The following is a 17,347-nucleotide window of genomic DNA, read 5'->3' on the forward strand; positions in this document are numbered from 1 at the left end:
GCTTAACGTCCCATCCAACGGACGGAATATTGTCCTTGAAATGTCCTCCACACAACATTCAAGCAAAGATTGAGCAGCCAATGAAAATTCTCTGCCATTGCCGGGATTTGAACCCGAGCCCACAGGGTGTGAAGCCAACACTCTAACCACCACACCAACCCCATCCCCTTTCGTTTTCTTTGGCAAAGGAAACTACGCTATTGCTTTCTTGGTCAGCCTTTCCCAGAATCTGTCCACACGGCAAAGGACCTGTGTGTTCTCCCAGCGAATGGCATGGTCGTGTGATATGCTCAGCCTCAGTTCTCTTTTCAATGCAGAGGGCCGATTTTCTGTTTGTTTTGACCTATCTCTAAGCGTTTAGGAGATATTGTCCGTCGTAATACAATCCACCCCCCAGGGCACTACCCCACACCGTGGCGCCGCTGAGGTACGGCCCGCACCACTTACTAGACACTTCCCCTCCACCCCTTCCCCTTCCTCGACAAAGTCTATGCTCCCACTGGCAAGATCTAGCCTCTGAAGAAATTGTCTTACATTAGAAAGAATTTAATTGCCATGACAATATTTCCAATTCAATTGATCAATTTATTTTCACGCTGTCCATGAATTTCAGTAGATATCAACCAAAATAAAATACATTTTCAGAGTACTTCTAATCTTTCACTGACACCCCATATTTCTCTTTTCTTCTTATCCACTGTATTTCGCGATCTCTCTTTATTTTGTCGCACGTTCATCCATTCTTTGAGTTGCAATTCTGAAAATTAAGGGCCGACCTACTGTCCATAAGTCAAATTGTGGTGATAATATATGGTCGTGAACATACTTTCGCACTATTATTGCGACCGGTCCGCTATGGTAAGATTTCCGTTGGCTGTAATCTTATTAATAATCAGCAGAAGTGCAGGGGAATGGATATTTTACACTAGTAAAATGTTATTTTCGGCTAAGCTAGTTGCACAGCGAAACCATGGTGATTGACAATAATTTTTCCTTGGGAAAAGATATTTAAGGCTCAGGTGCATGGAAAAAAGTTTTTGACCAAAAGCAAGGTGAAACAAGAGATCTGTAAGTGGACTGAGGATATGATGGTGGAGTTCTACGAGGAAGGAATCAAAACACTAAACACTAGTGCCACAGTTTAAAAGCAACATACAATGGAAAAGCGACAATGTGGAAAAATAGCTAACATGTACTCCTTACATATTATGCAATAAAAAAATTGAGTCAACTAAAAAAAGGCATAGAAAAATGCAGTAATCTTATTTCATGGACACCCACTGTACTTCCATGGTAACCATTTGTAATGACAATGTTACTCTCTAGCAAAACCATGGTTTTAAGTGAAAAAGCACATGGACATTGCAAAGTTGCAATTTCTTCAACTCCTCGACAGTAGTGACAGAGGTCCGGACCCCCCTCCACCCCCCGAAGTATAAAGACACAATTATTTTCCTTCACAAAAGAAAACAAAATATGAAAAATCATGTATTTACAAAATATTTATTTAACAAATGAAGTTATTTTGATAATGACAAGTGTTCATTAGTTTAAAACCCTTGACTTAGTACCCTGTCAAAAATTTTCTCCCTTGGTTTTGGACCCCACGAACGAAATTCCTGGCTACGCCACAGCTCCTTTATAATGTGGTAAGAAGTGACCCCAAAGTCAAAAATGGGAGACCTTGGATGAGACATAAATACGCAACTCACATGCAGTGTAAAACAAGCAATGTAATGACTATAATTTAAATATTATTTTATTCATGAGTAACAGTCATTTCAACATTGGCTCACACAAGGCCAGAAAAAGTATCACATTCACAGAGAGGTATGCACATTGAACCAACCACTATCACTAGCTCTGGCCACGTTCATGACAATCAGTACAATTTGTCACAAAAATATCAAATTTTTAAAACATCTATTTAAAACAGGTACATACTCCATTCCAAGAACTTTAACCATTAAGTTGAAAGCTCTTGGCCAAACTCAATCATAAATTTCTTTTCCGTGGGAATGCTTAAAGAGCCAATAATAAAAATAACATAATTATAATACATTACAAGAAGATTATTTTTACATAAGACCACAGGGTTAGTAAAGCTTTCACTAAAAAGCAACCAACAAGTACTAAATACATAAAATGGAATGGCTAAACTAAATGGATAAACAAAAATAAATAATTGCTCCTGATAAACAGAGCAATATTGGTCGCCATATTATAAACATAAAAAATTAGTTTGTGTGATAAATACAATTCTATATAAATAATCCTTTGAGTTGATTCTACAATTGCTACCATCACCTTTGCATAAATGAGATTACGAGAAAAAGGACAAAAAAATAGTATCTATTCATGAGAGGGTTTCATTCACATAGCATCCAATATTTACTACTCATCTACAACTAGTCTTCAATGCCTAATATAGTAAGAACATACATTTGTGTCTGAAAAAATATCTCAATATCACCCACATATAACTGAAATTTAAACTCTATGGGCAACCTATTATTATTCATTTCTATAAAAATTATTTACTTTACACAATAGATATTTAGCGATGGTAGAGAACTGTTTAAAGATAGAAATGGATCTACAGAGAAAGTAATGAGAAAGTGCTAAGAAGAGTGGGAGAGAAGAGAAGTCTTTGATAAAAACTCGGGAGAAAATGGGACAACTTAGTTGGCCACATTTTGAGGCACGATGGCCTGATGAAGACAATCGTTGAAGGACAAGTGGAAGGGAAAAAGAGTTAACTCAAACAAATCTAAAGGTTGTTCATTTGTCATGATGATGAGAGAATCATTTATTGATAAAAATATGCAACACAACTGTGTCGGTTTCAAATGTGTTTAAAGTATGGTTGCTTGTTGAGATTTGCAATTAAAAAGTGTGGAAATTAGGTACCATTTGATTTGTTTCATCATGGATATATCGAACTTCCACCAAATCAATCCAGAGACGACTTTAAACAAATATGGTATTAAAGTATTGGAGGTGAAGTAAAAATTTAAAAGATTTCCAAAAGCTACTGCTTTTGATATTCACAAATAAAGGTGCATTTTAGGCTCATAATATTATTTCAAGGTGAACTGGAGAAAAAAGATAGGTAATCGTGAATGCATATGAATAATAATAGGTTTGGTAGTGAATTAGATATCCACAAGCAAAAAAGAAGGAAAACCCTGAGGAGAAGAAGCTATACGTTTTCCAATGAGACAAATGAGTGGCAAAATTGTTTCAAAGCAAAGAAATATTAAAAACTGTAAACTGTTAAAAAGCTGATATGTATTACATTGAACCCAACTATTCTTAAGCCACTATAAACAGTACTAAATATGTACCACTTTAATGTACAGATGAGGAGTGAAATGGTCATATCTACTGAATCAGGCTATTATTCCAGACCATCAGAAAAATAATTCCTTTTCTTTGTGCATTCTGGAAACATGACCCAAGTAAGACAAATGCTCTCAATTCAATAAAATATTCACCCAGAAATCTCCAATCAAAGGCATAAAAGGGTGTTTAAGAATATGTGATACCTGATATACAGAGACTAGTGGTTTCTTCACAGCAATATTTTACAAATTAAGTTTCACCTTAGGTATGGATTAATGTCAGAAAGATATCAATAGAATATATATAAAAAGTGGACGGTTGGATTTGTATCTGTTGAATTTCTGGAATAAAGCTAATGTTGGTTACGAAAAATTTCCCAATTTTTAATACAAGGCATTGGAGATATTTTGTAGACATTTTGCAAATAATTTGTGCTATGTGATCAATTACACAGTCTCAACCCATCAAAGTTTAACAGCAAGTAGACAAGTACAACAATATAAAAACTCAATAACAAATACTCATATTAAAAATAAAGTATTTGCAGATGATATATTCAATTCTCATTACCACTTGATAGGCATAAACAGCAATGAACTAAGTCAAAAGTAGGCCTTACAGAAAACAGACTTACAGTTTTCTATGCTACAAGTCAATTACAACGACAATTGAGCAATAACAGAATTAATGGTTTTGTCAATTAATATGAAGAATTAGTAACATGATCAGAGAAAATTTCAACTGCTGTGCAGCATTGGTGAAATACAGGAGCGATTCTAAATATAACATAAAACATCAAATATCACTGATGTAAAAATGTGCAGACATCAAAAACAGAAAGAAGTATGAACCTTGAATCTAATGGTTTCATCATGAGAGTAACACAATAAAAATTCTCTTCCCCAAACATTTGGGTGGCAGCTAGTCTTCAAAGATAGATTTCATCACTTTCCAGCATTGCACGACTAAGTTTAGATAATACAAATATATTTTAATAGATTCTGCAACATAACCAGTGGTTGATGTCATAGACAAAGGCAAGAATAATAGCAATCACTAATTCATTATCACAACTATCAAACTATTGCAAAGACAATAGACAAATATAGCAAAATGGACATATGAAATTAACAATTCTGATGACACAAATGTCATTTATGGATACTACAGTTTCATTCATTCAAATCAGTCAGAAAATCAGGACTGAATCAACAATAAAAATCAAGGATCCCAGGAAGCAAAAATGAAAAGTCAGCATTAAGAAACAGTAATGAATATTACACACATACCAGTGCCGAATTTGAAAGATGTAAGCCAAATAATAACATTGTTCAAATCGTACTCACATAAATCCAATTAATCACTGACAATTCCCTCTCCTGATAATGACTAATAATAGCAATCGATACATAAAAAGAGGTGTAAAGGAACTTCAGTTGTACGAATAACTTCCACTGGTGTGCGATGCAAAAAGTCTAAACACCTTAACTCACAATTTACACAAAAATCAACCTTAGTTGTACAACACTGTGACCCATGGAGTATTGCGACTACGGTGAATAGTTTCAAGCAAACAGTCTTCAATCAAGGATCATTTTAAGCAGCCTATCCCCACCCTTATATTTTATTGTAACAATTAAAAAAAAATTAATTATGCTATGTACCTACTGCTGCATGGTTGAAATTATTTATTGCACCAAAAAGTACAAGATAGGGTTTAATTTCTGCATTCACAGCAAAGAAGCATGCAATTGTTTCCTTTATTTGATGGGTGTTTTCTGAGAACAAAATATTTGTCAGTATTGCTCAAGCCTACAAAATAGTCGTAGAACACAGAAAATGTTTTTTGAATAAATTTTAAATTAATTCCTACACTGAAGACATCTCAAGATGAATAAACATTCTATGTCATTTGATGTTTTTTTTGGAAATAATGGTAAATAGGTTCCTGTAAGCAAGGCTTCTCACCTCTTTGACACTATGAATTGTACATTTCTTTGTGATCTATGGTGTCATACAACTAAGGTTCAACTGTACTCATAGCCATAAATGGGTTAGGGTGTCAATACTTTTCATGGGCTAAAACCTTTTTCAAACAAATTCTGAAAATAAATAGTTTTAATGAAATGATCAATAAAATATAAAGAGTAGGGAAGATAGAATCCAGATGTTACCATAAAATGCTGCAGAAGAAACTATTCCTGCGTATTTTGCCATATATCTTGTTTGACACTTCTCCAATGCCATCGGGACTGCTGAATAACGTTCAACTCTCAGTTTAGCAACGCAGCTCATATAAATAAACCCTGATTTAAAACCCTGATCGAAATGAGGAACTTCATCTGGATGGACATGTTAATACATGCACAGATAACCTGAGTCTCTTCTGAAAATAGGCGTTATTTTTTTTAAATACTGTATTTCCTCATATACCTACAATGCATGCATCTGTTTTTTTTCTTTTTAGTGGCCCAAAAAACATGATACGTAACATACACGAGGATACATAGTTCAACTACACACTTTAATTTTTAATGATATCTACAGGAAAGATACGTAACCTGTACAATGCAATCCACAATCCACACTACGATAATGTAAATGCTGTTGTTTTTCCATTAAATAATTATGTCATTTTGAGCCAATTTTTCAACATTAATATTTTCCTAAACTCATTGCTCAAAAAAACAAGGTTGGCATCTTGTACAAAGATGCATGGTATATGAAAATTCATGGCAAATAATATTAAAATGTCAGATTCACATCAACAAATATTCAGACAAGTCCACCAACTGATTATATCATTAGTATGTAGCATTATCTACATGTGAAGACAGTTCCTGAGTTATAGATGACCTGACCAAAGGTATTCCATACTTCACATTCATACCAGAGTTCAAGTTAAACATCAATGGTTTGCCTTTGTCAAAAAATAATGTACCAACCGATTCATAGTCAATAATATTCAACTATACTTTGCAATTCCAAAATAAGTTACCTCCAACATGGAGTAATTCTGACACCACGGTTTCCATTCACGTAATTCTTGTTAATTACCAAGGAAAAATATTCCCGGAATTTTTTGAACTTAATAAAATATGACTATAAGATTTGATATTTAATAGGCCACTTGAAACTGCACTAATGAGGTTGTCATTAACAAAATAAATACGTTGAGGACATGACTTGCACAGTAACAACAAGGATAGGTATGCCTGCATCAGCTGAGTGATATGAGGTAATATACATTCACAGGAATCAAACCGATTGAGAAAGGAACTATAGATTTCAAGAACTAATAAAAAGAGGTGTATATAAATGGAATGTTGACCAATTCTCAAAACCATTTTTCCCTAGTTTCATAAGAACTAAAGCTATAAGAAGGAAAATTCATTGAAATACAAGTTTCTTGCTTGCTTGAAATAAGAAAAAAATAGGGAGATATCAAGCAAGCAATTTAGTTATTAAACTGTAGAGTCCTGTCATTGTTAAATAAACATACTTCCACGTCAACTTTTATTTACCACCCATTTCTTTGAACACATTGTAGTCATTATCAGTATTGCAATGGGCAGTGGACATTTTTAAAGATTAATCCCTTAAAAATAAAAGAAATGTGCTAAAATCCATGGGATGGTAAATAAAAATTGTCAAAAGTTACGACGTATATTCATTTATCCGGAACTCAAGAGCAATATGCCATCAAATGGCTTGTATTTCTCACTATTCAGGCCCACTATTACATATATAGAGGCTAAAATATCACAGCATTCGAATTAGAATTCCTCTTACCCCTAATGTTCGCATTCAAAACTTGTTCTTGCCTAAGAAATGTATCACAAGTCAGAGTAAACGCACCAATATTTACTTCGGCATGGCACCACACAGCGTATGAAAGGAGATTCTCCAAACGTCATCCTCGCCATTCTTGGCCCTCTGGTCCTTGCAGAGAGAATGCTCAGCTAGCCTGGACAGAGACGTTTTCTGCGCCATTTCCTTCGTCAGTTTCTGTGACGTTTTCAGATGACGGAGCGACCTGATTGCTGTCTTCCAGAGAACAGTGGTCATTTTCAATCACCAGGTATGGAGCCCTGAGAACTATATTGCAAGCAGACAAGAAAAGCAGACATTGATATTATGCACGTATCAAAATCTCGCAAAGGGAAAAAAGTGACACCTTTCCAGGGCTGAGCAACAGTTGTTACTTTTTCTAGCTTGGAAAGCATAGAGAAAGGAAGAATAATAGGTACTTTTCCTTGAATAATATATATAATAAAAATAATATATACTTTTCCTTGAAATGAAAGGGTTGAATTTTGATAAATTAAGGTTCTGTAAGCAAAATTTCGGAGATTGCTGATAAGGAGTACCAACTCTATAGATTCACTCAACTCCTGCTAAAATTTCATAAATATAATCTTTTGACATGAAGAAATTCAAAGATTTGTATAATCATCTGCACACACTGTCATTGTTAAATTGGATAAAAAATTAAGTGTGGGAAAATTTTACAACCGTAAAAGCGGGAAAACACAGAATGCTGAAACACTAAATAAGGATAATTTTTAAATTGTTTTAGTAGAGAATGAATTGGGACTTCACAAAGTAAATGATAAATATGGAAAAATATTAAATGCAAAGACATAAAATCTGGATCCCACTATCTTATTTCAGGAATATTATTCTTTCTCTTTAACATGCTATCTGTGCACATAGTGCCACAGTCTCGACGCTAAAGCCAGACCTTTAAAACACAAGGATGTTCACCGCAGATATTATTCAAAGAAATCCTGTGGACTAGCCTATATAAAACTTCTTACCTTCTCCCCTCCTTCGACGACCAATTTCAAAAGGCACCAAGGTCAGCAGCACAAGGAGTCCAAAGGCTGCTGATCCTCCACAGACGAATGTCAGCACATCTCGATAGTAATGAGGGCAGGTGATGAGACATTTGCTGGTGAACGGAAAGGAAAAAGAACAGTACGATTAACATAAGGCAGGAAGGCATAATTATGATAACTTATTCGAACAAGAAAAAAAATGAATTATTACAATATTTATAAACATACAGTAACACTCCCGATATTCCGTGCTAATGATGGGCTAATGAGACGGCACGAATAATCGGAAAACACGAATAACCCAAACTTTCTCTTAAATGTCTTGCAATGCTCATAATTTACCTAAGACATACAATATATTATTATTTACGCACACTTTCTGTTATTTTAGAGTGCTTCCCGGACTCATTGAGAGCTTTCTTTGCCAGTTCCCGATATTTTTAGCGGCGATAACATGGTTGTACAGTGGAACCCCGATCTATTGTTCCCACATTTTTTTTTCTTGCATTCATCGTTCGCCGCTCCTGGTCCCGAATAAAGTTCCATAAAGACAATGTAATTTTTTCCCGCACCCATCGTTCCCAAAGTGTTGTTTCCCCGCATTGATCGTTTGAAGATCGCAGTCCCGTCGTATAATTTTGCCGCATCCATTGTTTGATGAAAATGAGACGAAGTGTTTACAACATGTTATTCGTGGCTAATAATGACAGACACAATCTTCCCCAGGAGATTGAAATACTATATGGAGAAGCTGAGAGCCGTGGGATAGTTACATTAGCGCATTTCCCAAGATCCACTATCCCCCTCCATTCAGCACTCGCCTCCCCCCCCCCCCCCCCCCCCCTCTGAAGCTTTCCTCTTCTCCGAAACAAAAAAAAAGGTCCCAGCTTGTGCAGGGATCGTATTACGAAGGCCTTACAATTAGCTTCGAAAAAAATTTCAAGTTACACGAGAACAATAGAATCGTGTTTCACGCCTCTCCGATTCTCGCCAACTGAATTTATTCAGCCTATTAGCCCAAAAGGTGTCTAACAATGAACTTCGGCAATTGGTATTATACTTTTATTAGATTGAAATATTAGTAAAGTGCACTTCATTCAAAAAAGAATGATACCAAACACGACGTATTTCTAACGTTATTTAAGAAAGGAAATAGTTAGAATACTACGATGGTGATTTCTGGCGGATCTCGATATCCTCGCAGCTGATTGTGAGCTTTTTTTATCGAAAACAGGGCATCAGGTAACAATTTATGAGTTATGCTACAAGTCTCACTTGTCAGAGTTGCTAACGAAGCAATGTATTCTCAGGATATTTTGTTTCTTCCTACTAGCAATCCGAATTCATCTGCTCATCTGGCGCTACGCTCATTAGAAAAGAATGGGTAAGTTGCCTTATCTTTAGAACAAAAAATTTCATGGCGCAGTCATATGGTCATGCTTCAACCTCTGCAGTAAGCTTTCGCCGTACGCGATAGCATTAGTGCCGAACTTCACATCGTACGAGTGGTTCCGTACTTTCCACGGTGAGTTGACTTAAAACCAGTGAGTGTTTTCCGTGTGGGTTCAATAAAGTCTGGTTTCATTTTTATTAGTTTTATTATTATTCGTCTTCAGACCATGGCCCTTCCGAAGAAACAAGTGAGAACTTTAAAATATGGACTGAAAATAATTGAAGACAAAGAAAAGAATCCGGGCTAGAAGCGCGTGAATATTGCAGAGCGCCTCGGGTTGTCCGTTAGCACATGACGGCAGGGGTGGGGGTAGAGCAAGATACCTGGTGAAAATAAAAGTAGGAAGAAGGGCGTGCCGCTGATGATTAACGCAACATTGTTAACGCTTTACACATTGCCTCAATCATATTAAAAATGCAATTGCTAGAAAGGAACATTTCAAATAATAAACTATTTTTGGCCTTTTTGATCCATCTCACAACCAATCACTGCGTCGACGAAAGCGGCTGTTTTAGGTATAACATGCACATTGCTCTCGTAAATACGTGTACTTGAAATGGCATTTGATGGTTTAGAATTTTTAAATCAGACAGATATCCATAATAGCAGTGAAAATGCTGAGTGGAGTGCAAACATTTTTTAGCAAGGTGGCGTGTTCCTTCAGGATATTTGAAAGAGATATACTGTATTTCTCCGAATATAGTCCCCTTCTGAATATAATCCCCCCCTCCTAATTTTGAGGCTTCAGTTTCAGGAAATGTTCAAAAAATGCGTTTGAATATAGTTTACCTTTACTTTTACCACAAGCATTTTTGGAAAAAAAGGGGGGACTATATTCAGACATATACAGTAAGTCAAATCAATAATATGACCTAAGTGGTTCGATAAAGCAATAATAATCCTGTAATCAGCTAAAATCTTGTTTGAATCCATTAATAAATTTCGTAATTTGCAAAAAATCCAGTGTTTCCTGGGACATAGGCAACCTGGCCAAACATTCCTGCATTGATCGTTTTCCCGCATTCATTGTTTTTTTCATCCATCGCCCTGAAAAACCATAGATCGAGGTTCCACGGTACTCATATTATTAATGCTCCATATAAGGCCTGGTTTTGAAAACCACAAATCCATGGCTGTGTGATCATGGATACACAGATACAGAAAAGTGGTTTGCACGAATGCTTCAAAACCACTGCTCGACATTGGAAACTACACGGTCAGGCACCACGCCACGTAGTCACATCTCGCACAAGTTGCGCGGGTTGCAACTGCTGCGCGACATGTATCAGTGATCACGGAGCACAGTCACGCACTGCTAGGCTTGGAAAACAGGAACACGGTGCTCCCGTGAATGCAGCTAGTGCACGATCGCTTCCGTTTTACGAACGGGATTCTAACGGAAATAATAAGTCCTGTGTATCCTAGCATTAATAAAGTAATTCCTATGATTTTGCGTCTGGTTTAATTTTTTGTAAAGATCGCAGAAATGTTGAGCGAGAGTGAAAATCTTGCGCGGATAACCCGCAACACGGATAAACCACAGCAGCCGGATACATAATTGGGAGTCTGCTGTATTTGGAAGTTAGGTGCCCTATTATGAAAAAGGTTTATTTTTAGGGTTCCAACCAGTTTTTACACTCATTGCTCACATGATACACAGATATTTCATTACGTATACAAGCACATACTTTAACAGAAAAAAAATTAACATTTCACTTCACTTCAGCTACAAAAGAAAAAGAAAAAAATCGTAATCGTAATCCATAGCCTCAGGAGAAAATGAATATCACATCCAATCACAGTATGACCTGTCAAAATAATAAACAGTTAACTCAAACAACGATTGTGTAATGTACGCAGATGATATGAGTGCGGAATCTTCTGATGAATCAGTAAAAAATTAAATTACCACCGAAAAACTGGTCTAATACCAGTGACCTTGTAATGAAGAATAAAATATGAATGCAATATTTTTTCAGCTAGATACAATCAATTTGAAAATAATGGCATTCAATCTCTACATTACGATTTTGGCAATGTGAATAATTTATGATTTCTAGGAACATAAATTGAACAAGGTCTTAAGAGGGATGAGGTATATATACCTAAACATTTATGCACATATTTTGTCAGTCAGCTTTAAAATGTAATGTAACGCTTGGTGCTCTGAAAGACTTCATTATGATAATTTTTTCTACAGATCATACGCTTAAATATACCCCCCAATATGATCTTTTCCACAGAGATTTTGGGAAAACAAGGGGGGACTGTTATTGGAATAATATGGTATACTATGAATATGAATACCGTATAAGCTTGTGTAAGAGGCGCACACGTGTAAGAGGCGCACCCCTATTTTGAGCATCGAAGCTATGAAGAAAAAAAAATTGCGACATTTTTTTTATCCTATTGTGCGGTGTTGCAGACGCATGCCTGGAATTTCGACAGTTATCGAAATGTCCTCTTTCAGTACTATTTGAAAGAGGAAATTTTGATAACTGCGGCGGCATAAGAGGGAGTAGAAAGAGTTCCGATCCTCTCTTTGCATACGCCATCGCTCTACGTTGCTTGTCCTACTCACGAACAATTTTGTTTAAAAACTCTCGCAGGAGTATTGCAATAGAATTGCAGCCGTGGAAAGTTTTAAGGCAAAACACGACAGGCAAATGGCATGAGCTTTCCCAAGAGATTGAACAACAATCGGGGCAATCTCAGCGCCGTAGGATAATAACCACGTCGTAGATTTAAGGCCCCTTGCACACGCACCGATTTTGGATGGCCGGTAAAATATCGGCCGTCCACATTCCAATAGTGAACAATGGGAGAGCATTGGAGCTTGCACACGTACCGACCACACGCCGGCACCGGCAAAATGCCGGTAAGCTGCCGGCTATTGTCACTGTGGATCGCCGACGCCGGCTCAAAAACTTAGCAACGTATCGTTTGACCGGTAAATCCGGCGTGTGTGCAAGCATCGCTTCGCCGGTAAAATATCGGCCAATATTTTACCGGCCGTCCAAAATCGGTGTGTGTGCAAGGGGCCTAACGGAACCACACTCGGCTCTCCATCAGCTAATGCCTCTGTTTCATCCCTACCCCATTCCACCAACTGACCTTTTTCGGTCTACCAGGTTCAATTCCCCGAGTTTCTGGAGGTCAAATGCTACGTGAGTCACCTTCTGAGCTCAAAGATATCTCGATATCTTTCAGCAATTGTATGACACGCACGAGGTTCTAAAAAGAATTAGACCTAACGCGACGTATATCTGACAGCATTTAAGTTTTTTGAGCTCTAATTGATTGACACAAAGATTTATAGCTAAAATAAGGCTACTGATATTCAACATAGTCCAAACAGCACAATTTCGGAAGAAACAAGCGTAGCATAAGCGCATTCAAACAAGACGAGACGGACTGGAAACTCAGGCAACGCAAACTGCGTATATCACATTGCTGCGCCTTCGCCCCTTCGCTTTAAAGGCAACGACGTCACATGCAAGATCGGACGTGTTCTTCCCTTGCTCCTTCGCTCGTAGCTTTAAATACGGAGGGGAGGGAGCGCGCTCCTTCCCCTCTACCTCTCCTTCAGCGCTCTTCACTTATAAGCATTTCCGATTTCTTCTATCCACCGTTAAGTCCAACAATGAATACACTCGTTCGATTTTTTTCAACCGCAGGTTTTGACACCAATATTACTATATGCAGTATAAATGCCGTGGGATGCCCACTCGTGGCAATAAATTTAGCGCGCGCTCCGGAGCGAATCACCCCGCGCGATCTTTTCAATGTTCACCTCTGGGGTACCGACGTGACGGCGCGATGCTTGCAAGAAATTCAAACAGGAGCATTTTAAAAATACGTCACTAAGGGAGAAACTCCCCTTGAGAGCGCCTGCCGCTTGATTTTGACCCAGGGTTTCAGATGACTGACTCACGCTGAAAACCAAGACCACTCAGTTCCCCTTGAACTTGCAACCGGTGAAGGGGAGGGGGGGAAGATAAGAAGTTTGTGTAAGAGGCGCACCCCCATTTTCGGCTGCGATATCTGGGAAAAAAGGTGCGCCTCTTACACGCGCTTATACGGTAATATGGTATAAATACTTGGAAGATTAATTAATCATACTGGAGGAATTCAACACTACATGGCCACCCATAAAGGTACATAAAATATTAGTACAACATATGATACTGATTTTTGCTCTAATTACACTTTCCATGGAAGTATAAAAACTTGCCAAAGTAATACAATTTAACAAACAAGCAACACAATTGCCAAAATAAACACAGTTATCTGATTTTTAAACAATTGCAAAGTTTATATCACAATTCCTATGTAAAACTTTACTCTCGCCGATTAGTAAAAATAAAACAATATCTTAATAATATAGAAAATCTCAAGACTATAGAAATTTTAAATTGGATGTTTTCCCCTCAGCTCACCAGAGCTGTCATTTCTGGTTATTTCAGATGGCTGTAACTTCATGATAAATTAACTTACAAAATAAAAAGCATCCAATTAGTACATTGTATACAAAATAATTTTTTCAAGAAATATCCAAGATGGTGACACCACAATTTTCATAGGGTCCGAATGAATTTGATTGGAAAGGTCTTAATGAGAGTACGACATAGCAATGGATTCCTTACACACAAAAATAATCAAATAGCTTTCACAAAGACATAATATCAAAGGGGAAAATAAACTGATACTTACAAATCCTGGATTATTGCAACGGCAAGACCATTGGAGAGCTTGTCAGCAAAACTCATGGCTCCATAGACAAAAGCACCGCTTTCTGTGTTATGAGCTATGTAATCAGCGGTCACCCCAAGACTTGTAACCAGCATTATCGAACTGCCAGCACCTGCGGAAAGAATACAGAAGATTAGCAGCAGCCACCTGAATTATACACACAAAACGGCTCATAATAAAATAATGCGGCTATCTGCAAACACAGACAATTCACAGTGAAGAGTAATGGCCTTAATTAGATCAAATTTAAAATACTGGAAAAGAAGAAAGATCATTGTGGTGGTAGCTTGCCATCAAATTTTTGATAAAATCCTTCTATTAAATATGGTGATTTCACACGAATGAAAACTAAAAGAAACTGCTCAGGAATAAAAAAATCATTTAAGAGAAAGGAGCACGATCAAATTTCTTACGTGATTTTAAAATTATCATTTATTCATTAGTCAATTTTCTTGAAGTCATTATAAACAAGTAGGCCTAACATAAATGAATGTATTGCTTTACATGATTGGAAAATAAAAAAAAATTGAACTGCATGCACAGGAACTTAGACTGAGTTTACTCATGGGGTTTACAACTTATAGTGTTTCTACATTTCACCTTTCATTTAATATATCTTTGTAACCTATCTTTAACTGATGGAATTTTTCCAAACTGCCTCAAACTAAGTAAAGTCATACCACTTCATAAAAAAGGAAAAGTAAATGATGTAGAAAACTTTAGGCCAATAAGTTTGCTACCAGGAATCTCAAAAGTATTTGAAAGGATAATGTTTAACCGTGTAGTGAAATACTTGGAAACAACCTCTATACTTTCCAAGCATCAACATGGTTTTAGAAGAGGTAGTTCAACAACTAAAGCCCTTCACGAATTCGTCACCAAAACACTTACTGCAATTGATACAAACAATTTGCCAATAGGGGTATTCTTTGATCTCACAAAGGCTTTTGATATTGTCAACCATGAAGTCCTTCTGGAAAAACTAAATAAATATGGGATTTCGGGCATAGCTAATAAATGGTTTCATTCGTATCTACAGGAAAGATTTCAGCTGGTTGAAATTTCTCATTTTGATTCATCGGCAAACCTAAAGCTAAATTTTCAGTCTGCCAAAAGAGCAATGAAATCTGGCGTCCCCCAGGGCTCGATACTCGGGCCCCTACTTTTTTTGTTGTATATAAACGACTTACCAAGTTGTGTCCCAGAAGCTGAAACTGTTTTATTTGCAGACGACACTAGTGTATTAATTCAAGGGACTACTCCAGAGTCATTACAATACAAAATAAATTGTACCATGAAATCTTTTCAAAATTGGTTACATGATAATCTGTTGGCCATAAATGTCCAAAAATCTGTGTGCCTAAATTTTAGCAAAGAACAGTGTACATTAGTACAACTTAACGATGTTGACCTCTTATTTGCAGACAATGTAAAATTCCTTGGTGTTGTATTCGAGCCATCCTTAAAATGGTCCTCACACATCAATTCAATAATACCCAAGCTAAGTAAATCTCTGTATCAGCTTAGATATCTTCGCCTTAGCGTAAGCTTTAATATTCTGAAGATGATATATTTTTCTAACTTCCAATCCATACTGGCATATGGCCTCATTTTATGGGGCAGCTCCTGCCACAGTGCAAAAATTTTTAAATTGCAAAAGCAGGCCATAAGGACTCTCTTCAACCTATCTTATAGAGAGTCCTGTAGACCTTATTTTAGTAAGGCCAGTATAATGCCCCTACCCTCCTTGTATATTTTTGAACTCATTCTGTTTGTTAAAAATAACATGAATTTATATGAGTTAAACTGCAACATTCACCAGCATCATACCAGATCAAACCTAGATATCCACATCAAAACTAGATCTACCACACTAAATACTGAGGGTCCATACCACAAAGGAGCAAAACTCCACAATTCACTCCCACAAAATATTTAAAAAATCAACAATTTTTTTAAATTCAAAACTGAGCTAAAAAAATTTTTAATAAAAAAACCTTTATATTCTACTGATGAATTTTATGCTGTATGTAAAGAAAAACTTAAATGAGTTATGTTGTATGTAAGGAAAAACTTAAATGTAAATTAATGTATTAAATATTGTCCTGATGTATCTTTAATTGTCATTTGCGTACATATATACTGTGTTCTATTGCCATTGTTTGTTTGTTTTATCCTTTATGTAATGTAACTTGACGAAGCTATGCAATTGTATTGCCTTCATCGAATAAATTATTATTATTATTATTATTGGACATGTGCAACAAATATTTTTCAGCTCCTCTTCTAGGATTCATTATTATTATTATTCAAGAAAAGAAACACAACCCATTCACTCGATGCTATCACTTAATTGTAAGCATTTAAAAACCTAGAATTCTCATTAGAGAGCGAGCATATTTTAGTCAGTATTCCATTTATAGTATTTTGCTGGTATTTTTGGGGTTTTGCACAATGGAAGAGGTTCAAGCAGTTTCACAGTTACCCAGTGAGAATTCCTTAATACAGGTTATATACTGTATATGTCTGAATATAGTCCCCCCTTTTTTTCCAAAAATGCCTGTGGTAAAAGTAAAGGGGGGGACTATATTCAAACGCATTTATTTAACTTTTCCCGAAACTGAAGCCTCGAAATTAGAGGGGGGGACTATATTCGGAGAAATACGGTAGTTTATAAAGTTTTTTTTTAGTATTGGGAGAGGGAAACTTAGTGATTACATGCTTTTTCAATAGCATTAAATGCCTATTAGAAGTTTTTTCTACATACCAATAGAAGCAAATGAAGGTCTCTTGTGTTTGTCACAAATAGCAATGCCTTAACTTGCATATTTGTATATAATTTGGCAAAGGAAATATCACCAAACAATTATTGGAGTTCCATGGTTGTGTTGCAGAATGTGTCAGGGGTGCAGCTAAGAATTAAGGCTAGGCGGGTTTTAGGCACAACTAATACTTA

At 36.5% G+C, this 17,347-nt stretch overlaps 1 protein-coding gene across 1 annotated transcript in view; it reads right to left on the bottom strand.

Moving 5' to 3' along the window:
• Positions 1-1,741: 1,741 nt before the first annotated feature.
• The window catches only part of LOC124168829 (major facilitator superfamily domain-containing protein 12-like), a 30,311-nt gene continuing 14,705 nt past the window's right edge, over positions 1,742-17,347 (bottom strand). The window contains exons 6-8 of the mRNA XM_046547158.1: positions 14,353-14,503; positions 8,166-8,299; positions 1,742-7,443 (exon numbers count right to left, since the gene is read on the bottom strand). Coding sequence (XP_046403114.1) covers positions 7,304-7,443; positions 8,166-8,299; positions 14,353-14,503 — 425 coding nt within the window. The 3' untranslated portion in view covers positions 1,742-7,303. The remainder of the gene's footprint in view (positions 7,444-8,165; positions 8,300-14,352; positions 14,504-17,347) is intronic.

This window comes from Ischnura elegans, chromosome 12 (genome assembly GCF_921293095.1).
Source record: "Ischnura elegans chromosome 12, ioIscEleg1.1, whole genome shotgun sequence".
NCBI lineage: Eukaryota > Metazoa > Arthropoda > Insecta > Odonata > Coenagrionidae > Ischnura > Ischnura elegans.